Raw genomic sequence first — 27,992 nt, forward strand, 5'->3', positions numbered from 1 at the left:
ATTGGTGAATTTGTGCTCCACACTCTAAAATAAAACCCTTGGGAGTAGACTGGTTTGTAATTGCACAAAGCAACAAAGAGCAGTGGTTGTTCTCAAGTTCCAAATTGTTCTAAACCAGCAATAAGAGTTATGTATTCAAAGAATGCATACACTTATGAAAAGAAGAAATTACGAATGGAGTGTATTTCATAATTTTTCACAGCTACAGAATTGGAAATAGTTCCAATTTCGACACATTATGATCATTCTTCACTTCCATAAATTGCTCAAATTTCCCTTTGTAATGAATTCACACTTTGGACACCATATAACATAGGGTATTTAATACACAGTGCTCTCCTTGTCTTCATGCATTTGGATGATAGTCTCCTCTGCCAATCATCTGAATGAATAACTGATTTCAGTATGAAGATTTATGAATTATTGCCTAATGGATCCAACATCTCACATAAAATATAGAAGCATATATATATATTAATTGCATAAAAATAAAAGTTTTTCTTTTTTCTGAAGGCACTGTATCTTAATTGAATAATATTTTAAATATGCATATTGCAGAATCACAGAATGTCAGGGATTGGAAGTGACCTCGAAAGATCATCTAGTGCAGGAATACCTAGATCAGGTCACACAGGAATGCGTGATCAATGTTTACCATTTTTCTAAAACAGACAGCCAAGAGTTTCCTCAGTGATGAATAGCAGCACACTGAAAGGTGTGTTGTAAAGAGCTGGGGAATATTACCATTGAGTTAATTAGTTTTAGAAAAATACAAAATACCAAAATTATATTCATCAGATGCAATATTCAGTACTACACACATTAGAGTTTAGTAAAATTATTGTGTATACATGACTTACACTCATATTCCTATCCCAGATCTGGATGGAGCCATCTTGACAGCCAGCTGCAATAAGTTTACCATCTCTGCTGTATGTGCAAGTTGTAGGAATGACTCGTTTGCCTTGAGCGGATCGTGGTTTAAACACACTTTTGTGCTTCTTCTCATTGTTAACATCCCATGTTCTCACAGTTCTGCAAAGAAATTAAAATAAGAAGTTGTTTCAGAAGAAGTAACTGGATATGAAGTAATAATTTTTATTACTTAACTTCTTTATTCAGTGTAAATACCATATAATATTATTGAAATAAAAGTCATAATGGCAAAGTAGCACTTAAAGTATGGCTTGGCAGTCATGAAATACAAGATAAGACACCTTTCCAAATAAAATACATCATATTCACTGATACGCATGAGGGTCAAAAAAAAAAAATCTTTCCCAAGCTCTGAAATCAATTACTACTCTCAGCTGCATACTTTGATGAATGATGATGCCAATTTTTGTTTTCTAGAAGATTCTTTTTTTTTTTTTTTTTTTGGTTCAAATATGTATGGCCCTGAAAATCTTTGTCTCAGCCACCTTATGCAAGATCATTTGTAAACTGCTGAAGCTTTGAGATTCAAGTTATCATTTTATCACTCACTGAAATAATTAATGTGGCAAAACACCACCTACCCTTCTAACTATGGCATTCCTCCTCCTATGTTTTCTCCATCAAATGAACTAAACTATGTCTTTTAAATGTCAGTTCTTCTAATTCATAAACAGAGAAAACATGGCAGAATGAGTTGTAGCGTATTTTTATGGGAAAAATCAAATAATAGTGAAGACATAAGTACGCTACAGGAAATTTACTGAAATGCACCCTTCTTGTTGGAACGTATATTTCAACTACTTTTATCCGTGAATAACTAACTTAAGCCAGGCAGTTGGATTCTGAAGTCCCTTCCAACTGAATTATGCTATTCTAACAATTCAATTCTAACAATAAATACATAAAACCATTTCCTACTGGAGAAATGAGCAAAGGCTAAAACAAAAGTATTACATAATCTGTAATATCACTTCAAAATTGGAAGAAAAAAGTATTCAAAATCCTTTACAAGAATGAAGACTTTAGGAATCAGGCATACATGCTTATAGAAATTGTTTACTAATAGACTGATTTAGTTGCTTTGGCATAGCAACAACTGACAAATCTTCTTTAAACCTGCAGTATTGCAGACTGCGTGGTTATTCTTTAGGCTTTCCTTTACTTTTAAAAGGCAATTTAATTATTAACTGCAATATTATTGTAGATCTGTTCTACTTATCCTCTTCATGTCTCCATTTCCGAAGTAAAACTATTCTTCAAATACTTATTTATTTGATACGTTTGTGTTTTTTTTTAAGTTGAGCTTTTCTCACATTACTAACAAAATACATCCTTTTTCTTCTTAATGGAAAAAGAGTATCTGCCTGGATCTCAGTGTTTCTTAGATACATAAAAACATCCAAATAAGAGAGAACTGAAACACTGAGATACAGGTGGACTCTTTAAACTGTCTTAGATACAAATGTTTTCTGTCCTTTTAATACAAAGAGTTCTTTCCAGATAAAAAATTCAAAACTCTTCTGGCATCTAATGCAGTGAAGAGTTTCAGCATTTGGCAAAGGAAGTAAGAACATTAATTTAGAAAGAAAGAAATCACTAAGTTCACAGGACAACTCATTGTTTAGACTATACAAACATTGCCCGTGATCCAACACTGGTCTCTAGCAAAGTAAATACCACTTTAACAAGGCAGCCATTTTTCCAGAACAAGACAAGACAATGTGGCACAATATTAGCGGCTTCCATTAGAGCGACAAGACAGGATACAAAGCTGACATCCGTAATTCCAGGATAAAACAGACAAGAAAGTCAGACAGAAATAAGGAGTTATTTATAATTGCACTTTCACTGACAGTAATCAGGCATCAAAAACCCGAAACAGAATGAATCTCCTGTTGTTCATAATAAAGTCATGATCATTCTCATTTTAAAAAGTTTCCAAATCTGATATCTGCAAAACATCATTTTATTGTTCTATCTGGGGCTTTACCCTAAGATATTTAAGTGTGCTGTGTTTTGTTTGAAGCTTTTGTTTGTTTTGTGCAGGTTGGTTGTGGTTTTTTTTGTTTATTTTTGTTGTTTTTTGCTTTAAGGGAACACTGCATTAAAATTTTGCAGGGTCACATAAAGAAATCTGTACTACTGTATGGAACAAGTTGCCATTCTTGGAAATATTAAAAGCCTGACTTGGCATAGCCATGCTAGGTGATCCTTCCTTGAATTATGGTTGAACTAGCTTTGAACAGAAGGGTAGGATTAGATGATCTTCAGGTTCTTTCCATCCTTTACCATTACATGATCCCGAGATTTCTCTTTTCTTCTCCATGCTTTATCAACAATTATCTTGGTGTTCCATCTTTCAACAGGCACCCACGCTCTTTATCCCACTGACATATTTACCCCAAACCTGTTTATTTTTCCAGTTCCTCTCCCTCCTCTCTCCATTCATTCCTTTGAAAATCTCAACTGTATCTCCAGCTCCTCATCTCTTCTATCTAACTCCTGCTGGAACGCAACTTTCAGCTACTTCCTGAGTTAGCATTCTCACTTTTCAGATGGCTTTACCAAATAACCTGGTTACAACACTGAGAAGTTTAATGCTTGTGTCTACTTATTTGCTGTTTTGATATGCCTCACAAGCATCTTAGTTTAAATTCCATAACCATTCTCTGATAATCCCTCACCATACTAATTCTTTCCTCCTGTTATTGAAACACTTTTTTTTCTTTAAACTCTTCAGTCCTCCATCTTTTAGGGCTCAATAACCTAAAGTTACTGAGGTTTTGACAGAAAACCATAAAGAATGTTCAAACTTTATTCATTTCATCTTTCAACTGATAAGAAAAAATGAAGTAACACTTCTACAGTTCTCTCCCATATATAATGTATGACAGATTAAAAATAAATAAATAAATAAATTGATCCCTAAATCAAAAGCAGTACCAGCAAGTTAGAAGAAAAATATAAGCTTCTTGAACTGCTGCTTCCACTGCAGACTGGTGGTCACACTCCTCCACATCTGAATTACATGCCCTGTTAGAAATGCCCACACAGCCTATAATATGTTTAACGTCCCCACACTGAACGTGTTTATTGCTGCCTTGATGCTACTGGATCTAACTACGAAACTAAAAGAAATCTTTTTAAAGAAATAATCCAGATATTATTTATAAACATATCAATAACTTCCAGAAAGAGCCTTTAGCTTTTGAGCTAAGACTCTCTTGTATCTTCTTTCAAGTCAGATCATTTAAGCGTTTTTATTCTTTTCAGAAATATTTCCAAATATTCCAATATTTCAGTTTTATTTAAAAACTGAACATCATACTGAAAAATATCTCAGAATACAATGAACAAAATTTCTTCTTACCACATGAATCAATCTGCCCCTAGTATCTGACTTTACCATGACCAATTACAACACCAAGTGTCTACACTACACGTTTCATATTTTCTCTAAAACTAGTGATGGACTGGGACTCCAAAGAGACACTTTCACTGCTGCACTGCATAGTCTGAGTATGACGTACACTAATTAGTTCTGACATTCCTCTTTTACTCTCCATGCTCTGTCAATAACGATCTCAGCATCCTGTCTTTCAACAGGCACTTTGATGCTTTGCCCCTCTGTACTGTTTACTCTTGAAACTTATTTCAGTCTTTTTCCAGTCCCTTTCCCTCACGACATCTAATCCTGCTCAGAATTTAACTCCTCCAGTTCTAGCTAGAAGAAAAGACATATGCAAGAAATGAAGCTCAGAAATCCAAATAATTTACCTTTGGGGAGCATGTCTTTAAAGTGGCAATATGGCAAACAAAGGATAACTAACACTGCTTCTGTATTTTCTGTACCCTTCTGCTTTTGACACTCAGTTCACTATGCCCTACCGTAGCAAATTCAGAGACAGCAAGGATTTGGAATGATTTTGTGCTAGTGGCTTTTTATTATTGTAGTTGTTTGGGGTTTTTTTCTGTGTTTTTTTCTTTTTTTTTCTTGTCAGACACAAAATAATAACTGAGATAGCATTATCTAAGTCCTATTTTCACTTCCTACTCTATCTCAGGTGCAATTCAATATTAATATTGATACTAATAAAATAAATTACCATTGGATTAAATCGGATTGATGCTAGGAGACACCAAAGGGTCTAAAAAGCCACTTATTATTTCCTTAAGCCTAAAATAACAGTAGGCTGAAATAGTAGTGCTGTTGTACACTATGTTGCAGCGTTAGGAAAGTATAACAATAATATTTATCTGTTGATAGCTATAACCAAGCTATTTTTGAATTCCACTGAAAACAAAAGGAGATCATTTCCTGAATGCGTCTCTTAGCCCCTGTCCATTTCCCTTCTTCAAAATGGTCAACACAAGTTTGTCATTTAGTGAAGGCAACATACGTGGAAATATTTTTTTTAAACCATTCCTCCAACAGATAACACTTATTTTATCACAGCCAATTTTTATATACTGAATAACATGCACAGTCACAAATCTTTTCAATTCATAAATTTCTTTTCAAAGAAAACTTCTGTGAAATTGGCTCCACATACATGAGTTTAAACTTAACTTTTTAAATGGTGTATTCCACATCTGCAAAACAGATTTTGTAAAAGTTTTTATATTTGCCAAGAGCAATTCAAAGTAACTTAGAAAAGGATGGGAATGTTCTTTTGGAAAGGTAACGTGGATATTCTCCTGACCACTGAGAAGTTAAATGATCCATACTTAAATAAACAACTAATTTAATTACTGGGATCTTTTTTTCTTTTCTTTCTTTCTTTCTTTCTTTTTTTTTTTTTTAAATATTATTCTTCCCATGAGTGTTTTTTCTCTTTATTTTTTACCCTAATATTTTTCTAATGTTCTGATTTAGTCAAAATTTCTAGTATAATTAATTATTGAGTATGTTGCTGTATTACACGGACTATTAAAGGTGTTTATGTAGCTTCATAACCCAGCATGCAACCATAAAAAATTTATCTAAGTCCTGATTCATCAAGCCATTCCAGATTCTAAAACTATGTTAACAGTCTGCTGAAATTCATAGAATGAACCAACTTAAACACTAAAAATCTGTCAAATTCCAGTGAGTTTCTCTACCTATCCTATCCTCAATACTTCTACTAGAATGCAAGTCTCACTTGTACAATACTGAATATTACAAGGACTGCTCAGAAAGTAACACCTCCTCTTTTATTAGGTTGGTCCAGGATGTCAGAGGTGGATGTTGGTGGTCTGGCACTAGAGGTTGAACTTTCCCACCAGTCTTCCATTACATGTTGGTGCTGTGTGACAGATGGCAGCAGACGGGCAGTCTGACAAAATGCCACTGACATGGAAGTGCGTATGAAGTGAAGGTGCATCACTGAATTCCTCCATGCCAAAAACCTGGCACTCATTGATAGTCATCAAGTTTTGCTGAATGCTTATGGAGATCAAACAGTGGGTGTGAGCACTGTTTCATTTTCCGTGACAATAAATCAGAGGCACTGCTTTTGGAGCAACCTAAGTATTATCATTTAATGTTAATACTATTTTATGTAGTTTATCTTTTATCTAACCAAAAGTTTGACACAACAGAAAGCATTACTTCTACAAATACAGGGAAGGCTTTACACTGTACAACTAGTAACTATGTTTTAATGCCTATCTTTGTCATAAAATAAAATGTCCACCTTTGTGACAAAGTTTGTCTAAAAAGGCTACCTTGGAAAGCTATTAGATACTTTAAAATCATAATATAAATATTGCTGCAATGGAATTTACTTGCAGAACACAGATTTCCAAGTCCAACTATCAATCAAAATGATCAAAAATATATTTTAAAAAAATCATAGAATCACAGAATCACTGAATCATTTGAGTTGGAAGAAATCTTTAAAAGTCAGTGAGTTCCAACTCCCCTGCAATGAATAGGGATACCTACAGCTACATCAGGTTGCTCAGAGCCCCATCCAGCCTGATCTTGAATGTCTCCATAACATTCAAGAATGCGTGTTAAAGGAAGCTCCTTTACAATGAAAGCCACTGTTCCTAAAGCAAGGTTTTTGTCATCTTTCTTAATGAAGCACAAAAATAATTACTGAATTCCTCCAGCAAAAAGGTGTTTACAGAACATGGTGAAAAACAAAGCAGAATATGTAAAAAGAACAGAAAAATAAGAAATAGCTGAAATGTCCTGCTACAATGCACTTTGTATATATGTCACTACAAGAACATGAGAGCAAGAAAACTTTGAATATTATACTCTTTGCCCTCTTTCAGTGAAACTAAGTTAGTCTTCTGTTAACCACATGGAACACAATGAAGTTTAAACCACTTGCCAGACACTGAATAAAATGTATACACAAACAGATGGTGAAATACTGAGAAACTTTCCAAACTTGTCTGGCAGAAAAACTTCTACATAAGCTACCAGCAGATGACACAGTTAAAATAATTTAAACCAGAGTATTAGAAAAGCCATATACAACATAAGAAAAATCATAACTATGAAAGAATCAGCCGAGAAAATAGTCACAACTTCATAATTTATGCAAAAGCAACGTAAAATGAAATATTTGATGAGAGTACATTACAAAAGACCAGACAGTCTCGGTAGAGCATGGATATTGTGTATAAAGGAATGGTGGAGACAACTATGGAGAAGAAGCAAGAACCATAAGAATCTGAAGACAATACTGCTCTCCAGTACCTGCAGCAGAGTCTAGTGTATTCAAGTCTAAAACAATCTTTGCTGTCACAGTATTTCCCAATTACAGCTGCTCCTGTGAATGATGTGTATGTGATGACAGTGTATTCATGTTATTCCTTTAGCTCTAAAAGACCCAAGTTTATGTAGTTACTTGGATGTCTGATGTCCAATATGCTACTATTATATTCTTAGAAATATATATACTCAAATTTTGATAATACCCTAAATCTCCCATATGAATAATTTTAAAACTAAGGTTTAAAAGTCAAGTTTCTTTAAAAGGAACTGAAGTTATTACATCAAATTTTTGTAAAAGCCATCAATTAATCAGGCCTACCATATTCAGTCTATAATTTCAGAAGCATTGGGCAATTTCAACTGCAAATTTCAGCAAAAAAGTGGTTCTTCAAGTAGATAAGCTACTGCATCATAACGTATTCTAAAGATTCTGAGGGGTTTAAAATTAGACAAGATCAGTAGAGATTTTGGCTATTAATTTTGTGCTTGCCAATTCTTTTTATGTAAAGCTGAATATCCTTAAACTGTTTGCACTGTTGTATAGCTGGACTGTTTATTTGCTTGTACTGTAGCAAGGAATATCACATGAAAGCCCATGTCCCTGTCTTCAGAGAAGAGATGGAATCAAAGAAATAGAAAGTAAGGCCACAGAATTCTGACCTTATTCACAACAGGAAAGATACAGTTCTCACCAAGAAAGCTATTGATTTATTTTAACCTCCCTGCTCATGAATATATACTTTAAGCTTTTCTAACTTTCTGTTTTTTTCAATTTGAGAACATAATAATATTGTTTTAAAACATTTTGAATTCTTCTCAAATGCACAGAATCAGTCATAACATGAGACCAGTGACAGAAATCCCAAGATGCATATTAAAGGATAAGGTGCATTATTCAAAATAAAAGGCAAAACTACCTCATTCCAAATTTTGCACGACTGCTTCCAAGTCAGCTGTGTAGCACGTTAATAGGAAGAATAGCAATACAAAACAATAAAACAATAGCAGCAACCACTAGCAAGTTACGGTGTATGATCACTTCTGGACAAGAAACTGGCCAACAGAAACATTCAGAAACAAAGGTTACCCACCGCTGTGCCCACACAACCCTTTTGAGGGCAGAATGAGTACACAGGGTAAGGAAATAGGCAGAATATTTGATAATAGGATGTTGGCATAAGTCTGTTTTCATTAAAAGTCAAACTCACAAACTTACCAGATTGAGTCTTTTTTTGTTTTCCCATATCAGGCAAAAGAACAAACTAAAACTCGAGTCATTCTTCAAAATGCTAAACAGATTTCCTAGAAATAAGCTATTAAGGTACCACAAACCCTACTGATTTAGTATCGACACTTACCATCCAAGCAGAACATAGATTTGAAAAACTGCCTTTCTCACTCAGTTGTTCAGTCTCTATAATCCAAAAGGTTATCAACAGCTAATTAAGCCCTAGACCACGCACTGACAAACAAGGATACTTCGCTTAAGGAGAACTTTCCACTGTTTCATAACTTGTATTACATTTGAAAGGTACCCATAGGAATGTAAGTAAAGTGTAAAAACAATACATGCTCCAAATTTTAAAATCAGGACAGCAGTTCCAGTAAGTACATTATAATGCAAATGCACATGAATTATGTATTTACTTCACCTATTGCTTTCTAAGGATCAGTCCAAGACAAGGGAAGACTATCTTGTGGAATTTCACACACACACAATTAAGTTGATTGTTATCTTTTGAAAACTGAAAATTCCAGAGCTTTAACCTGTATTTGCAGGGCATCCAAACAACCAATTCAAAATTCTATCAATTTCAATAGTTAGGGATGACAGAAGCTAGATGCATAAATCACATTAGCAGAGAGAAGAAATAACAAAATACAACATGAGAAATAATTTATATTATAACTAGGCAGATTACATTTACCAACTATCACCACCAGTCATCAAATCAAAGCACAAGAAAGAGAATCTTGTCACATAAATGGGAAGTTTTCATAATGGATCATCACAGAAATTCTAAGATTCTACTCCAGACTTCTTTTTTCTTGTGAATTGCCATTGGATTACATTATGCAATTCAAAATTCAAATAAATACTTCATTCCATTCTTTAACTTCGGAGACATTGAAGTTTTGAATGCTTGAAATGACATCAGTTTTAGATGATACCTAAGTAACAATTTTATTTTCTGAAAAGATTCTGTATTCACAAATTTTTTTCCAGTCCCAAAACTTTAAAATACACTGAAAATTATATTTTTTTCTTTTATCAGATTTGTCTTGCTAAATGTATAGATAACTCGAAATAGTTACTTGTAATCAAAGCATTCTTACGTAGTAGCAAGCAGATAAAAAATACCTTGTGCATAATCAATCTTTTCTAAGTCATGAGGATACCAACAATTTTTCACCTTTGGAATTTGAATACAGTTAAGATTGTGCTCAGTGGAGTGTATTCTCCATTCAGTGATATCTAAAGCTTTTTTTAACATTGTTGTTCTTATTGTAACTTACTCTTGTGCACTGATTCTCAGAGCTGTATTGTTTTGTTTTTCCTTGGGCAGTGATCCTGTACTCTAAATGTAATCACCGTTTTGAGTTTTCCAACGGCTTTTGATGCTAAGCAGCACTGAATATATGGAATGCTAGTCCTTCTTCATTAGATGTATGCACTCTTATTTGAATAATTACTGCATACCTGTTCACCCTCTGCTATTCCTTGCCTGCTTTCTATCCAGCAGTTAACTTACTTAACATTTGTTATTTTTCCATCTTTAGTGTAATTCTAGTGTAGTTTTCTTCACTGTTTTATTCTTCCTTGTTTTTTAATTTTTTGCTGTTTATATATTCTCATTTAAAAAATTGTATTTGTTTTTCCTGAAGTTAACTAAGCTTTTCAGTTTATCTGGGTTCAGACTATTTGTTTTTATATGAGGAAAAACCTACTAAGCATTAGTAACTTTGTTGAAACTAGTATATTTTTCCTTGCCAATAACTTTTAATGGAAAAGACACATAGTATTGGTGGATTATTTTGTTTGTTTTTAAAGAAAATTTTATATCTTTCATTTACTTTCCTCTGGGACTTCGGTCATTCTGTGTATGATCTGAATTTTAACATGCTGTACTGTCTTCAAGGATAGTAATTACATTGAAAGCAGATTGGAAGGCAAATCACTGAGGCATTTGAAAAAAACCCCAGCAATTTCCAGAACATTATCTAGACTCTCAAAGGAGTGACACGGAAAAAAGCCTCTTCATATAAAGAAAATGCACATCAAATTAAAGGCATATAGTGAAAATGGGTTGTAGAGCTCATTAAGTAATTGACAATAATTAATACAGATGTTCCAAACTCTGCTGGGTATGATGCTTTTCTCCTTGAGTAATTTTTCTCAAAATTGATATAATGGATTTAAGTTATTTGGCAAATCTCCTTCCCTAGTCTGTTATACAGAAAAAACTGAACACGCTCATTGTGCCTGAATTCCATGTAAACCTTTTTTCCTTCTCAGTAAATATATTTAATCATATTAATGATGAGTATACGGACAACTAGGCTGCATTAAGGTTTACAAAAAAAAAAAAAAAAAAAAAAAGAGCTTGTTAAGGACTTTCTGCTGATATGGACAGCTCATTTGCTTTGTTTCCTGTTGAAACAAACAAATTTGACAAATGAAAGAGATTATTTTCCTTCGCATTAGCCATTAAGCCGGTGATCAGTAACATCTACATCTAAGCATGTTACTTCAGTTCAAAACAGCAAAGCACCTATGCAAGTATTCAGAAAATCACCTATGGGATGGATTAGAGGACAATCCCCCTGAGATTTCTGCAAACACAAAGTCCTTTATTTATAATCTCAGCAACATCTAACTTCAGTATTATTATTTCTACACAGAACATCAGACAAATTACAGATACTACATGGTTGATGTCTGAGACCCGTGACAGTAAAAGGAATTACAACTTTATGCTATTTTACAAATGGGGCAAGAATGTATGAACTTAGATCTCATCTCCTATTTAGTCAAGATAAGAACGGGATGTAAATCAATCTCCCTGGGGGGTACATCAGATTAAGATCAAAGACTTTCGGTAAAGAATATCTCCACAGTTCAAGTTACTGTCACCTGCACAAACTGAAATGACTCAAGAGCAGTCTTGCGTGATACAGAAAAAGCAGCAAGAGAAAATCACTAAGAAAACAGGATGCTCTCTGAAAAGCTGATTAGTCAAGGCTATAAAATAGTTATCATTTGGATCACAAATTCTCCTCCACCCCAATAAATAATTTTGACTGATACCAACATTCAGCAGTGCTCATAATTAAACTAGTGAAAAATCTACTGAAATTTAAATTTAAGCAATTAAGTAATTCTAATCTCTCAAAAGCGATACCTCAGCTAATCATACAGACATTACAACCAGTCTTCAAAACACCTTTTACAGCTGCCTTAGATCTCTTTCACAGCCAGTTTCTATAGGCCCCCTAGTAACAAACAGCCAACAAACCAAACAAGCAGAGGTAAAAAATAAAGATAGCTCATTGTAATTTTTTGAGTCTATCACTGATTTTAAAGTTAAATAATCTGTTCTAAACAATGCAGAGTATAACACAGCCGCACAGATTAACTATGTACTTTGGGAAAATGAAAATATTAAAAGCGAATTTATATGTTGTAGCATAATTTCCACAAAAGAAATATGAAAAGCTACTAAACATCAGGCCAAAGTGCAGCATATAAAATTCGAAGTAAACACAAACCTCTGCATTTATCATACTACCTGAAATACACAAAAAATCCTCATCATAAAAAATCAAAGGAAGGGAGCAAATTTTGTAGAGAAGATGAACAGTTCTTCACCATAGATCTGAACAATACAGGCCTGTGTCAGACTGGTTAACCATACACACAGCCATTTTTTCATAGTTATCACCACCCTCTGTTCACATCGTAATATTGCTGCTCTGCAAAAACCCATCCATTCTTTTCTGCTGTATAAGGCTGAAAGTCTAAAGCAGAAAGTTAGCAGACAAAAAATCATTAGATTTTATTACTTCTGATAATGAAAACCAAGGGAATTATTCTCTCTTATCAATAACATTCTCCATCTGGGGGGAATGTTTATTATTGTTTTGCTGGAGTTGGAAGCATGTAAATTTTTAAACACTAAAGGCAAGAGATAAACAACTTGGAAAACATTTCTAGCAAGCTTTTCTTTCCTTAAACAGAGATGACCAGAGAAGAGACTTGTTTCAGAGCCCAAGGAGGTAAAACATTGGTATCTGTAGACTTTCAACAGATTCCTTTGTTGTGCTCTAATTCTCTGCCTTAAGCCCTGAAATTTCCATCTGTTTAGAAATTCACCTTTTCATTTACTACACAGCCCTGTGCTGCCTGAGCATCTTGCTTTAAGTTGGCCCTGCTGCAAGGAGGAAATTGATCACATCCATATGTCTTTTTCAGCCTAAAGTCTTATTCTGAGACTACAAGCAACTCAAAAATAGTTTTCTAGAAATGTATATGAATATTCTTGCATTTCTTACACCTATTTGGATATTGCATAGCAGTAAGAACTTAACTGTATGAAAGTGCTCCTACAGAAGTCAATCAACTAAGAAGAAAATTCTCAACTCCATTTTCAGCTAGGTATGGATCACTACTCATTAATTTTGCTGCTATTCCGATGAGTGTAAATGCCCAGCTCTAAACCTGCATTTTACCTAGGAAAGCAGATAAATTTGTATTTCTTTTTTAATTCCATGAGCAAAAGACAATTTCAGGATGTTTTATGTTTAGTTCCTTCCTACAATGACAAATGTAGCAATGAAAATTCTCCAAAAATTTCTGGAATTCGGTCTCTAATTGTTGTACATTTTTATGTTTGAAATCCAAATATGTTTTCTCTTGAAGCAGAAGAGCCCTCACTAGTGGATACAAACAGGTCCAATTGCTAGTTCAAGACCGAATTTGGTCCCTCCCAAAATTTCATCAGTCCTAACACACTCACTTCTGCGGAAATGTAACACATCTTTTAGAATTAACTGAGATCTCCTCTTGCTTTTTTCTGTGGGCAGTAGCTTAGACTCACAAGCCAATGTTGTTTTCACACAACTCAGGATAGAAGTTCCTGAGATGTTATTCAGATCCCACACTGAAAAACATGGACCGTCTTCTTTGAAATTAAATATGGTTGCTGCTGACAAGTCAGAAGTGTAACTTTATCTGACACTTCTAAACAGCGTTTTGGTGAAATGCTGATAAGTTGTAAACAAAGTTTACAAGATCACTTTTATTTCTAAATGGGAGGTGGGGAAGGTGTTTTCATGTCACCTCTGATGGCACGTGAACAACTTCACGTTCTTAATAATTTCACTATGTTTAATCACACAAGACCTGCGTATGGCCAACTATCAAAGGAAGTACAAATCCTGAATCTATGGTCCATCACTGTTATGCAAGTATCCTAGCTTTTCCTATGTGAATTTCTTCGACTTACATTATCAGACAGAATGAGCCTACACTGTTCTGCAAAAAAAAAAGTTGGAATCTGTGGATAACATGAAATCCTATGTTTATCATTTTCAGAGAAATATACTGATCTAGTCTTGGAATCGCAAAACCAGATTAGGAGCAGAATCTTGAAATCAGAAGATAGAAGTGAAATGCTTGAACAAAAAACCGAACCTTCAACAAAAAAACCCAGTATTTATATGAGCAGAAACATCAACTCCAACTATGCAACTATGGAAATAAGAGTTGTGACTGTCTGCATGTATACATGTTCATGCACATGTACACCTGGATTTTAAAACAAAAACTATTTCTTAGGACCTAGGGATTAAGCACAAACCACGCTTCCACTGAGTCTACACAACAGCAAGACTTAAGTAAATGAGGAAAAAAACACAATTTCAAGTAACATGTTTTGGCCCTCATTGTTTCTGCTTTGCAGCAAGAACTTTTTATCCCATTTTAAATCTCCAGTTCTTAAGAGAGATAAACCATGTGAAACTGTGTGAACACTTTTTATCTAGCAAAAATGTCTGTTGAAAAAGCTCTTGAATGCAAGCTCTTATAAGTGACTGCATTTTTTATTGCAGCAGCTAACATTTTAATCAAGGAAAACTTCAGAAAAATAGTAATATAAACGTATACATAGTTTATAAAGACGAAAATAGCTTCACTAACCCTTTTGTAAACATACAGCTTTCAGCAAGGGCCAGCACAGTCATTATTCAAACTCCTCTAAACCAGGCCTTCTCATTTGCAGTGCTTTCTTAATCAGCTCTATGCTGAATGTGTCTACAAATAGATAAGTTAATCCAGAAAAAGCCATCCTCACATATTTGGAGTGGACTTCACACCTTTACGCATATTGAGACATAAAGCAAACTGCTATGCTAGTGCAGAGTGTTTTACTAGACATATGCAAGTTAGTGGCAATCTGTTGATGAAAGCATTCCTATATTACATACAAATCTGTGGAGGTGATTTTTTCAAATACTTTTACCTTTGACAAATCTGATGAGATTTTCACAAGAGCAATGGAATATACCCCAACACAACCACAACGCTCCCTTTCCCTGACAATCACCACACTTCTGTGCCAAAGGATGAGAACTGTTCCAGAGATAGGAGTAAAAAAAAAGTAACCAAAACTTAATAGAATTGAAACATGTAATTTGTAAGTCTCATTATTTGAAACAGCTGGCTGGATTGGTATGGTTGAAATAAAAATTAAAATAAACCAACTCTGAGTCTAGATATGTTGAACATACAAATCTTCCTATTTAATTTGATTTCCAGAAATGTCAATTCTGCTTTATTTTTGTCTCGTGCAACTTCTCAGAACAAGGTTTTTGATATTCTGCAAACTAACTTAATATAGGTATTTAAGCAATAACTCAATAATACACAAGGTGTATCAAATATCCATTAACATTCCATGGGTGTCCAACCTTCTGGGTTGTCTGAGCCACACTGAACAAACAGGAATTGTCTTGGGCTGCATACATAAAGGTCGCTCCAAAAGTTATGTCTCCTATTTATTTCCACAAATCACTAATCATCTACTTCAGGAAAATGTTAATGTTTACAAAACTCAGTCCACTAATTCTACAATTACATTTACAAGAAGATAAAGTATTAGTGATATTTAGAACTGAAATAGCTACTTGTCAGTTTTTCCCAAAATATCAGAACCTCTGAAACCAAACAATAATTCTATTGCTCTTCATGTACAGTTCTTCAGGAGTCTAGTAATGTCATCTAGATCCTCCTAAACATATGTCCTCTGCTCAACATTTAGCCATTCTACAGTAAATAGTTAATACTGGATGGCTAGCCCTCATGTAATTAAGCGTAAGTTATAAAGTACATAAGACATCCTTTGCCTACTTGGAGAAGTTTCTACAGAAAGCAATCCTTGGTCCTATACTATATGAATGCATTCTAGTCCTTTAAGTTAGTCTGTCTCCATAGAACTGCTGGAAACACACTGCATTTAAATGGCGATTTTGATTTAGGCTTGAAAAGATAACTGTAACACCATGTTCTTATGTTTGCATCACACTAGTCCAATGACCTTAAAAATTAACAAAACAGTAAATTCCAAAGGAAACATTACAGACATGTTGGAACAAATCATGAATTTAGAGATATAGAATAAAATTAGTTATCACAGTAATTATAAGGAAGATATTTAAAAGAAAGAAAGAAAAAAAAAAAACCTTGAAAAAATTCTAGAATTTTAACCCCAGAAAACCTCTGTTCAACTTATTCATTGAAGTTTAAAATAAAAATGTTGGCAATAATGAAACAATTAGTGCTGATGTGTCTTGCACTAAAAAAAGAGAAGGCATCTCTGCATCATAATTTGACTAAATATACATTTCATTCACTGTGAGTCGCACAACAGAAGGAACTACAAATGAGTATAAGTAAATAATTTATTTTGAAGGAAGGAATGTATATGGACTAGTAAGCTTATGATAACAAAAGAAGATCTGCATCTTATCTCACCAGAAGTTCAATCGCTGAAGACTGAAATGTTTGCGAGTGAGTTTTAAATCATGCCACCAATGAATATATATCCTAATTGTAAACTTCCATTTAAGAAGTTTTCATTATCATACATACTACTCAGTTTTGCTTCTTAATCAGATATTTTCTGTCCTAGTGGACTGAAGATTTCACAAATGGCAGTTATGGAAACATTTCAAGAAAAAAAACAAAAGGTTTTTAAATTAAAAACAATCCCTCTCAAGAGAAATTATTAGTGAATAGTTGAATGATAAAATTAGCATAAAAATTAAAGTTAATTCCGTCAAGGATGGTAAAGCAATCAAATGGGAATAATTTGGAAATGGCAAGAAGAAAAAAAAATGCAAAAAGTCAATGAGGAATTGGTTAGTAACACTGTGTAGGCAGACTGATTTTGAAGAGAGATAACATACAACCAAAATAATGTTTTATTCTCATTAGCATACTACAAAGAAAACCAGTAGGTCTGTTTGGCACCAGAATTTACATTCTGCCCCCAGAATGTGGGCAGCTCTGCTACAATCAAAAGGATCCTGTATGGGCTTCTGCATGGCGTCGTAAAGTTGAATAACAGATATCCAGAGCTCAAGGCCCAAATGCTTATCCGTAAGTAACTAAATCACATCTACAAGTTGATTTGATATTTATTTTTTAAATCGCTAATTAAACTATATATGTATCCCAACTCTAGGTTTCTTATCCAATGTTTTTTGAGTTCAGTATTTTATTTGCTAATTAAAGGATACATTTAATTGATCAATTCTGATGTGAAGACAACAAATGCAAAGTCTATTAATCCCTCTTCAATAGCTAAGTCATATTCAGCTCCTTGAATTTCCATTAAATGCAAAATCAACATTTTTCTCTGAAATTTTTCATTTTTACTGTATTTCAACTTCTTTCTTTAGGCTGTTGTTCCTGGAACTAGACTCAGAACTCAGCTGCAGTCTTAATGATAACTGCTGAGCAAAATACTAACAAAACATGCTTCAACAATGTCATTACTAAAAGTTAATTCCCCATGTACATATTTTTATAAGATGTACATCTGTTCTTCTGTTCCCTCGTAGTCAGAACTTACACACAATTAACACAAGATGACTTTTAGGAAGTGTGTCCGATTTTGAAAATATTCTTATTCATGTATGACCTTGCAAGCTCTTGTCTTTACCCAACTGACCAATCAATCTGCTTTCATTGTCACTGACTAATAGTAACTGTTCATGTTCTAAAATACGTTCTACTTTATAAAAATATAAAAATTGTAAGTACGGAAATCTTATGAAACTGTGTCAAAAATATAATGCTTTAATTACTTTCACTCATTGTTTTAAGATCACTCACGATTAAGCAATCCAATTTACATGTGCCGAAGGCTGAACATGTATTTACAAAATCAATCTTTCAAGTTCAAAACAAAACTTACTGCAATTAATAGAAAAGTTTGGATTGTAATTTACTGCTTGTAACATACTCATGGCTACAATGTAACATTTTTAACTAAGTCTGATAAACATTTTGATCACAAAAAAAAATTGTAAGAGATATTCTATTGCACTTATCAAATGGGATTTACTAGGTTTAAATGGTATTTTTTCTATTTCAGCTCAATTAGCATTCAGTGAATCCACACACCTTTGAAAAGGCTACGTGTTAAGATGCAGAACTTCAGTCTGCTCCAATTCACATAATGAAAAACAAAAACTATCCTATGTACAACTCTTCTATTTAAAATATCAGTGGGATTTTATCTAAAAATGTATTTAAATTACATGAGGAAACTGATAGGAGGAACAAACTAAAATTTTATTATACATGCAGTGGAATTACCTGCAATTCAAACTGTCAAAAACCCAAAGCACATATTTCTCTAAAATTTCAATCTGTAGGATATTAACTATCATTGGTCATTTACTGCATAACTTTAAAACTGAATCAGATTTAAACAGAATGGTGCGGATTTAATTTTATTTTCTTGGACAGAATGCACATTTATCTTCGTAAGCAAAAGCGCCAAAATAAATTCCTGTCTACCCTAGTTTAATTTCTCATTATCAAACAAAAACATTTGAGTTCGTTTTACTAAGGCTATTGTACTTCCATTTATTACTAGAATAATCAGGCAATTCTGATCATTAAAACAAGATGTGTATCTCATGAGAAAATTGTCCTTTAAATTAAGTTAAAGGTTAAAATTAACCCGTGAATACTTTAGAGGAAAGAATTTCATCTACATGTAATAAAAGACATAATCAATTTTTCATGGGAGAAAACAGGAAAGGAAATTGCTGGAGTGAAATCTACTTGTGTAACGAAGTTATACAATGGAAGTGTTTGCTTAAAAGTTTATGTATGACTCAAAAAAACATGGGAAATTTCCTACCAATTTTAAAAATAGCAAATTCCTGCCCCCTTCCCTATCTGATATGAAGCTGAGCTGATGGAAATATTAAAGCTTCCAGCTTCCTATCATTTTTATCCTGCCTGAAGTTATTTACCTCTCAGATCTACTAACAAGGCTGCTCAAAATTATTATTCAAACTACCTCAGTCAGAATGAGTCAAGACCAGAAAAGATGTAATAATTAAACAGCTTTTGCAATCTGTCTCATTTTGACAGAAAGGGGTTAGGAAACATTTCACGAGGAAAGTTTGTCTGTATAACATAAGTTTTCACAATACAAGTTTCAAGTGAAAAAGCAAATGCCCACATTGAAACTATTGCTTTTGCATGCTAAGCAAATACATTTTGATTGTCTAGCAAAAAACAACTTCCTTTGAAAAGGCTGTTCCTTCTTGCTGTGGTCACTGCATAGATCTAAAAGGAACAAATTGTTTAAAAAGCACTGAAGTACTGTAAATATCTAAATTCCACGTCTGCTGGATACACCAAGCCTTTTTCTTTTTCAATTTATACTTTCATTATAAGATTAACGAAAAGAAGATACAAAACAACAACTTCTAGCACTTCAGCCATAACAGAATCGCAGAAGCACAGAGGTAGAAAGGGACTTCAAGAGATCATCTATTCCAATGCCACCCCTCTCCCCCCCAGCTAAAGCAGGTACCCTACAATAGGTCAAACAGGTAGGCATCCAGTCACATCTTGACCACCTCCATAGAAGGAGACTCCACAACCTCTCAGGACAGCCTGTTCCAGTGCTCCAACATCCTAGCCATAATGAAGTTCTTCTTTATGTTAATATGAAGCTTTCTGTTTTCAAGTTTTAGGCCATTACTCCTTGTCCTACTGCTACACAGCACTGAGAAGAGCCTGGCCTCACTCATTTGCCTCCCACCTTTCTTTAGATATTTATAAACGTTTATCAGATCCCTTCTCAGTCTTCTTTTCCCCAGGCTGAACAGACCCAGGTCAGTCAGCCTTTTCTCATGTCTGAGATGCTCCAAGCACTTTTGTGGCTCTCTGCTGAACTCCTAGGAGATGCGCAGGCTTTTTTTTTTTAACTAGAAAGCCCAGAAGTGGACATGGTATTTTAAACATGGCCTCACCATGGCAGAGTGCAGTGTGAGCTGCTGGTCACACTCTTTTTAATGCACCCCAGAATACCATCAGCTTTCTTGGCCACCAAGGCACACTGCTGGCTCATGGCCATCCTGTTGTCCACCATATCAGCCAGGTCCTTCTCTGCACAGCTCCTCTTCAGCAGATCATCCCCTAACCTGTACTGACTCATGAGGCTGTGCTAGACTCTACACCTGTTCTCATTAAACCTCATTCAGTTCCTCCCTGGAAAAAACATCTTGATATGAATAAAGGAATTTCATCAGAGCTGAAATGCATCTGTTTATATTATAAACTAGTTCTGAAAATATGCCTGAACACTAACATTTTCCAAGAATAAAGTCTCAAAAATCTTTAGGAAAAAAATTTCAAACATCAGAATTTCATCTTTATATGGAATATTTTGCATAAAGTCCATGTACATATGTACTTGAAATAATTTGGCAGAAGGTTTTTTTGTTTGGATCATTAATTGTTTTTGGTGTTGTTTTTTTTTCCTCTCTTGTAGGGTATAAGTCCAAGCCACACTATAGCACTGGAAAATTTAGTTTTTTCACCTCAATATAATTTACTTTCTCTTCCAGTGTAGAAGACTAAATATACTAAATATGCCACAAGGTGACTTTTTAGAGAATACTAACTTTGGACATCAATACAAACGCTACACACCACAGTATGTAGATTATTTTAAAAAGTAAATCCAAAACTACACAGAAGCACAAGACAACTATACGGAGGCCTAAGACGGCAATTAAGTAAATATTTTTTAAATTATTCCCTAAACAAAGACAGAATCCTAGTAATTAATTTCAAACATGCTTTGCCAACTGGTCTTCAAAATTCTGAAGAAAGGCAGTGCTGAAAACTAGATTCTAAGAAAAAGTTTATACAAACACTTTCATACTGGTCTTGGCACTTGTATATGATTGCTCTCTGTTGTTTTCAAAGCAGTCAACTGATAAATATTCATTGTATTTAACAAGCATAAAATGTTTAACACAGATGCTGAATGTGTACTAGTATTAATTAGTAATACTGCTAGTTACATTTATCCAAAAACTTTCTTCACTGCTGTGGTTTGCTTGCTGTTTTTTAACAACCAAAAAGACAGCATATCTAACAAGTTAAACTACCATATTTCTTCTAATACATTATGGAATCACAGAATCATTTGAATTGGAAAGGATCTTTAAAGGTTGTTTAGTCTAACTCCCCTACCACGAACAGGAGTATCTGCAACTAGATTAGCCTGGCCTTGAATTTAAGTCTCTTAGCACCATCCCTCTCTGGGCAACCTGCTCCAGTGCTTCACCACCTTTACAAAACACAACTTTTTCCTTTTAGTTTGAAACCATTTCTCCCTGTCCTATCGCAACAGATCCTGCTAGAGTCTGTCCCCTTTTTCTTCAAAGTCCCTCTGAAAGGCCACTCTAAGTTCACCTCAGAGCCTTCTGTTCTCCAGGCTGATCAGCCCCCCAACTCTATCAGCCTATTGTCATAGAGAAGATGTTCCATCCCTTGGATCATTTTTGTGGCCCTCCTTTGGATATACTCCAACAGGTCCACAACTCTCCTGTACTGAGGACTTCACATCTTGACACAGTACTCCAGGTGAAGTCTCACCAGCACGAAATACAGGAGCAGGATCACCTCCCTCTCCCTTCTGGCCACACTGCTTTTGTTGCAGCCTAGGACACATTTGGCTTCCTGGGTGCACGGGCACACTTCAGCTTACTATCCACAAGTAGCGTATACACAAGTACACAAGTTCTGTGGTTGTGCGCCATCCTTATATTTCCCAGCTTGTACTGACAGTGAGTTGCCAGAACCCAGGTGTAAGACCTTGCATCTAGGCTGACTGAACATCATGAAGTTCTCCTGGGCTCACTGCTTGAGCCTGTCTGGGTCTTTTGCGTGGCATCCCATCCCTCTGGTGTGTCAACCGCACAACACAGCTTGGTGTCAAGAGCACACTTGCTGAGTGCACACTTGGCCCCGCTGACAGTGTCACTGATGAAGATATTAAAGAGCATCCATCCCATTTTCCTGAGAAACACCACTTGTCACTGATCTCCGTACAGACATTTAGACATTGACCACCCTCTGGGCAGAATCTCGCAGCCAGCTCCTCATCCACTGGACAGACCACCTCCCAAATTCATATATTAGCAATTTAGAGAAACAAATGTTAGCTATAGCATCTAGACAATACTTCCACTTAAACTGAACTATGTTAATCCAGATTCTGCTCTTAGTTCTGTTTTCATATATGCAAAATAAATGATACTTAAAACATTGAAGAATGATAATATTGTAGCTTCAGTTCTCCAACTACTAAAACAACACTAAAAGATTGCTCAGGATGACGCTGTCAACACGAAGTGATATCATCAGAACAGCATGTCTCACTTGAAGAGTGAGAAATGCTGTGAAAGGAGAAATACTATGTAATTCCAGTTTTTTGAAGGAGTCTTTCTTCACAGCATATCGCCATTTGGACATACCAGAACTCACTCTCCTGTGAACTTGAAGTTATGGGGGGAAAAATAAAATAAACAAGGAACAAGAATGTGAGATGCAGCAGGTGGTCTAGCTCTGAAGATTATGGGATAAGGACCTCATCCAATGAAGTAAAACAGGATCTCTTAGGCTGAAGTTCATATTTCCATTTCAGGAAAGATATAATGGCATTACGGAAGGAAGACCAACTGATTGCTTTAGAAGCAGGAAACTGACTACTGGCCACCATCAACAGTACTTTTCCAGATCTCCCTCAAATCTCTTTTCTAACAGGCTATCAAATCTTTATTCAATTCTGGGCCAAACTAAAGGAACACATGCCTAAAAACAGTGGTCATGAAAGAACTCATACTGATAGCTACCACCTACACAGAGAAAGAAACAGAGAAAGGCAGTAATAGAAGGAAGATGAGACAACAGCTGCTCTAAATGTGAACACAATTAATATGATGGAATTGGTTAACATATAAAAAGCAAAGGGCAGTTGGGGATGAAAGTAATCAGATACATACTTCACTGAAATAACTTCATCTGTTTAACTGAAGACAGGTCTATCTTGAAGTATAATTTATCCCTAAACAACTTTTTGCAGTGGTCAGGCAGCCAATATTTTGAAGCTATTATTTAAATGAGTATGAACATTAACTTATTAAAGGATGAGAGAAGGAAGGTGTGTGAGAGGAATTTTCTACCAGGAACCAGATGTTGAGCAACTACAGCAGTGGTTGCTACAGTGAAGCACAAAGTTCAGGACTGCTAAATTTCAGGTTTGGCTGCCATTATACTTCTAAAAGGAAAAATGGATGAGAATAGGGACACAGAACACCTGTTGCTGGAAAATTTAATATCACTGAGCTTTCTTGCTTATTCATACAGAAATATCTTATCACATTTGTGATAAGAAAAAATCCAAATAATAAAAACAATATTATCCGTTTCCTCTTCCTTTGTTTTTTTAACATAGAGGTCAACTGATATTTTGGAATGATATAAACAAGATGTTAGTTTTGTCTAAAACACAGCACATTTTTTTAATGCACACCATTCAGGTATATCTCCATGGAGTAATATTAAGCTTTTTCCATTTTCAAAATTTTCTTTCACTTTCACACAATGCATTAATGTTGACATCAGTGTTACTACAAACTTTAGTGCAATTCTGTAGACATGACAGATCCTTGCCTTAACTGAAGCTCCAAATAAGGCTGAATAAAATGGTAAATACACAATGATAGAGGCAAAGAGTGTGTTGAATACACTTTATTAGGCAGACAATATATAGCACACTGATGCAGAATGTACTAAAAACATTTATCCAAAAGGTTTATTCAGCCTTACCTGGAACAGCAATATGTACGTGCACTTAAAAGCAGCTGAAAGGTATTCAGAATCTTTTAAAATATAAATTCTAGGTACCACACAACCATAAATGAAAAGATGAATGAAAGCTTGCAAAAGAATACATTTTAAATTAGGTCAACAGCACTACCAAAAAGAGCTTTGGTTGTATGTTTTAAAAGCAGTGGAAGGCTACATTAAGTTTACAGACAGGGTTAAAGTTAAAGTAATCATTTCTGCAAGGCAAGCTTTTAAAGACAAGTTACAGCAGTCTCATGAACAAGACAACTGAGATTCTGTATCTGCTTTCTCTTATGATATAGTTTTATTCTAATTACTTGAAACATCAGGAAACTTATCAGAAACAACACTACACAGATCTGAGTACATGTGCACAAGACCTATTCTAGTTAATAAATACATTAGTATTAAAAGTACTTAGCTAAATTTCTAGGTTAATTACTTTTATTCAGCCATAAATAACATTAGTTATAGAACTGGGTTTTTTAACTTCCTTCTGCAACTAACAAACTAACAAACTGAAAAATTTGCAGAAGTACAATGAAACTGACAAGAATAATGAAAAAATTTGTACAAAAATAAGGCCAGATTTTTACTTAAAAAAAAAAAAAAAAAAAAAGTTATTATACTTTTACGCAAGCCACCATCTGGAATACTTTTGAGAAAAATAAAATGAACTCAACCAAGGAAGGAAAGTTTTGCAAGGCACTCCACCCCTAGTGAGTGACGCAGGCAAGTTAGTAACAACAGAAAAGAAGAAGGCAAATGTACATAGTAACATCTTTGCCTTCATATTAAAACTCCAGGCCCTTTATCATCTTTGTGGCCCTCTGCAGGTCTCTCTCCAGGAGATCCCTGTCTTTTTTGCACCAGGGAGCCCAGCCATTCTCCATGATATTTGAAAAGTTATGGCAATCAGGTGAAGTCCTTGGTGACTGGAAAAAGGCAACAACACACCCATATTCAGAAGGGTAAAAAGGAGGGATCCTGGGAACTACTGACCTGTCAGTCTTACCTCTCTGCCTCAAAAGATCATGGAACATTCTGGAAGCTATGCTACAGCATTTGGAAGGCAGTGAGGTGCTGGAAAACCAGCATGGCGTCATCAAAAGCAAATCCTGCTTGATGAACCTGGTGGTCTTTTATGATGATGTCACTGTATCAGTGGACAAGGGAAGAGCCATTGATATAATCTATGTGGATTTCAGTAAGGCCTTTGACATAATATTTCACAAGATCCTTCTCTTCAAATTGGAAAGATATGGATTTGATAGATGGACTGTTCAATGGACAAAGAACTGGCTGCAGATCAAGTCCAGAGAGTGGTGGTCAATGGTTCAACATCTGGAGGAAGATCAGCAAAGAGTGAGATCCCCCAGGGGTGAGTGCTAGGACTGATACTCTTGATACTCTTGCTATCTTCATCAATGACACCGACAGTGGAGTTGAGTGCACACTCAGCAAGTCTGCTGTTGACACCAAGCTGTGGGGTGCATCAACACACCAGAGGGATGGGATGCCACCCAGAGGGACCTACGTAGACAGGCTCAGGAGCCCAGGAGAACCTCATGAGGCTCAACAGATACAAATGCAAGGTCTTGCACCTGGGTGCAACTCCCACTACTAATACAAGCTGGGGGATGAAAGGATTGAGCGCAGCCCTGCCAAATAATACCTGGGGGTACTGATGGATGGGAAGCTGGACATAAGCCAGCAATGTGCCCTGCAGCACAGAAAGTCAACCATATCCTGAGCTGCATGTAAAGAAGTATGGCCAGCAGGTTGAGGGAGGCCCTCTATTCTGTGCAGGTGAGGCCTCACCTGGAGTACTGCATTCAGATGTGGAGTCCTCAGAACAGGAGAGATGTGAACCTGCTGGAGTATGTAGAAATGGAATGAAACACCTCTCCTACAAGGAGAGGTTGAGAGAGCTTTTCAACCTCTTCTATAAGGAGAAGTTGAGAGAGGTTCTTCAGCTTGGAGAATAGAAGGCTCTAAGGCCACCTGATAGAGACCTTTCAATACCTAAAGGAGAGCTACAAGAAAGAACAGGACAGACTCCTTAGAAGGGTCTGTTATGACAGAGCAAGGGGACATTGCACCATGCTTACAAAAGGTAGATTTTTATTAGATATAAGAAAAAAACCTTTTACAGTAAGGGTGGTAAAGCACTGAACAGTTTGACCAGAGATGTGGCAGATGCCCCATCCCTGGAGACATCATGGTGAGGCTGGATCAGGCCCTGGGCTACCTGATCTAGCTGTACATGTCCCTGTTCATGGTAGGGAAGCTGAACTTTAAAGATCCATTCCAACTCTAAGGATTCTATGACTCTATGAACTGAACTGCTATAAGTTACACATATTCACTAAAAATCGCAGTAGCAGACAAGTTTACACAGGTTAACAAGAGAAGTTTTAGGAATTATGCTATAATTCTCAAGTCCGTGATCTGACTCATTCCACTGTGTAAGCTGACCAGTCGCTGTTTATCTTATATATGAGTCAGAAGAAACTTTCTTTTTTCTTATTCTCTTTACTCTTTTCTGAGTTAAACACAGTGCCCTTGAACAAGTCATACAAAACACACTGAGACTCCCTGCTGGTAACCCATATATCTGCAGTCTGAAGATTTAAAAATTTTTTAAATAGCCTAATGACAACAAATTAGAATATACTATCATCAAGACCTACTCACGGGATTTAATTAGAAAAAAAAAATAAAACCATTCTAAATGTCATGAACAAATCATAAGAGATGGACCATCTTTCAAAACATTTCTTTTACGACAGCACTCCTAAGAGCCTCCATTGAAATTACTTTTTAGTTCAGCATACTACAACATTCTTAATCACCTGAAATCAAAACAGTCAAGCATACATAACTGCTGTCTTCAAGTAACAATTTCATCTATACTAGGTTTATGTTAAAAGGAAAAGAAATATGTATATAAAATATATATACTTAAAGTGTCTGGATGAAACATTCTTACCTGCATGTAAGAAACTTCCATGTACAAAAGCCATACAAAGATGTATTGGGTTCTACCTCAGTGACAGATGACTTTACAAACAGTTACTCTATTCATATTAAAACTCAACCAATTCCAGATATAAAATCACTGCAGAAACATCACATTTTCAAAAGAATACACACATTATATTTCCTGAAGTTACTGTCAATTTAGAACGTTAAACATCTACCTACATCTAAACACGGATTCAGCTAACTCGCTATTTAGTCTTTGATAGCAAGAACAGTGCTGACCATTGTGGTTTATTCCCTTCATTATCCACAACTGTTGTATAAGGGATGTTAGAAGAGAAGGCTTACTGCTTTTCTAGTTTAAGGGTTCTACTCGTCCTTCAGAATCTCCTACTTTGGTGGGTTTTTTTGCTTTACCCTCAGCATAAAACAAGTTCTCACAGAGACTCTTCTCATATTTTTGCAAATATTACATTAAGTGCTAACCTATTCACTTACCAAAACAAAAAACAAAAAAATGACAGCAACAAAACAAACAAACAAACAAACAAACAAACAAAAAAACAGCGCTACAAATCAATGAAATACATTTCCTCAGCACAGAAGAGTTGAGTGTGAATAGTGGAAAAAATGCAAAAGAATAGACAGACATAACTATTAATCACATCCATTACCAAGTTTTCTGCAAGATGCACAATAATCAGCATAAAATACAACATTGTAGTTTTCTGGGATATTTTACAAAAATCCGATTTGTATGTTGCTTTCACCTGAAATTCAGAAAAATCTTTGTCCTTCCAGCCCAGATCAATAACAGCCCGTAATTGTATCTCTTGCACAGTGTCATGGTTTTATGTTTTTTGGTTTTCAGCATTCTGCACCATAACATCATGTAGTGCACTG

At 35.2% G+C, this 27,992-nt stretch overlaps 1 protein-coding gene across 1 annotated transcript in view; it reads right to left on the minus strand.

The window, feature by feature from the left end:
• The window catches only part of WDR70 (WD repeat domain 70), a gene marked incomplete at both ends in the record, with an annotated part of 144,152 nt that overhangs the window by 55,443 nt on the left and 60,717 nt on the right, over window positions 1-27,992 (minus strand). Inside the window, one exon of the mRNA XM_079548964.1 lies at window positions 861-1,035. Coding sequence (XP_079405090.1) covers window positions 861-1,035 — 175 coding nt within the window. The remainder of the gene's footprint in view (window positions 1-860; window positions 1,036-27,992) is intronic.

The sequence above is a fragment of the Tetrao urogallus genome (assembly GCF_951394365.1).
Source record: "Tetrao urogallus genome assembly, chromosome: Z".
Lineage (NCBI taxonomy): Eukaryota > Metazoa > Chordata > Aves > Galliformes > Phasianidae > Tetrao > Tetrao urogallus.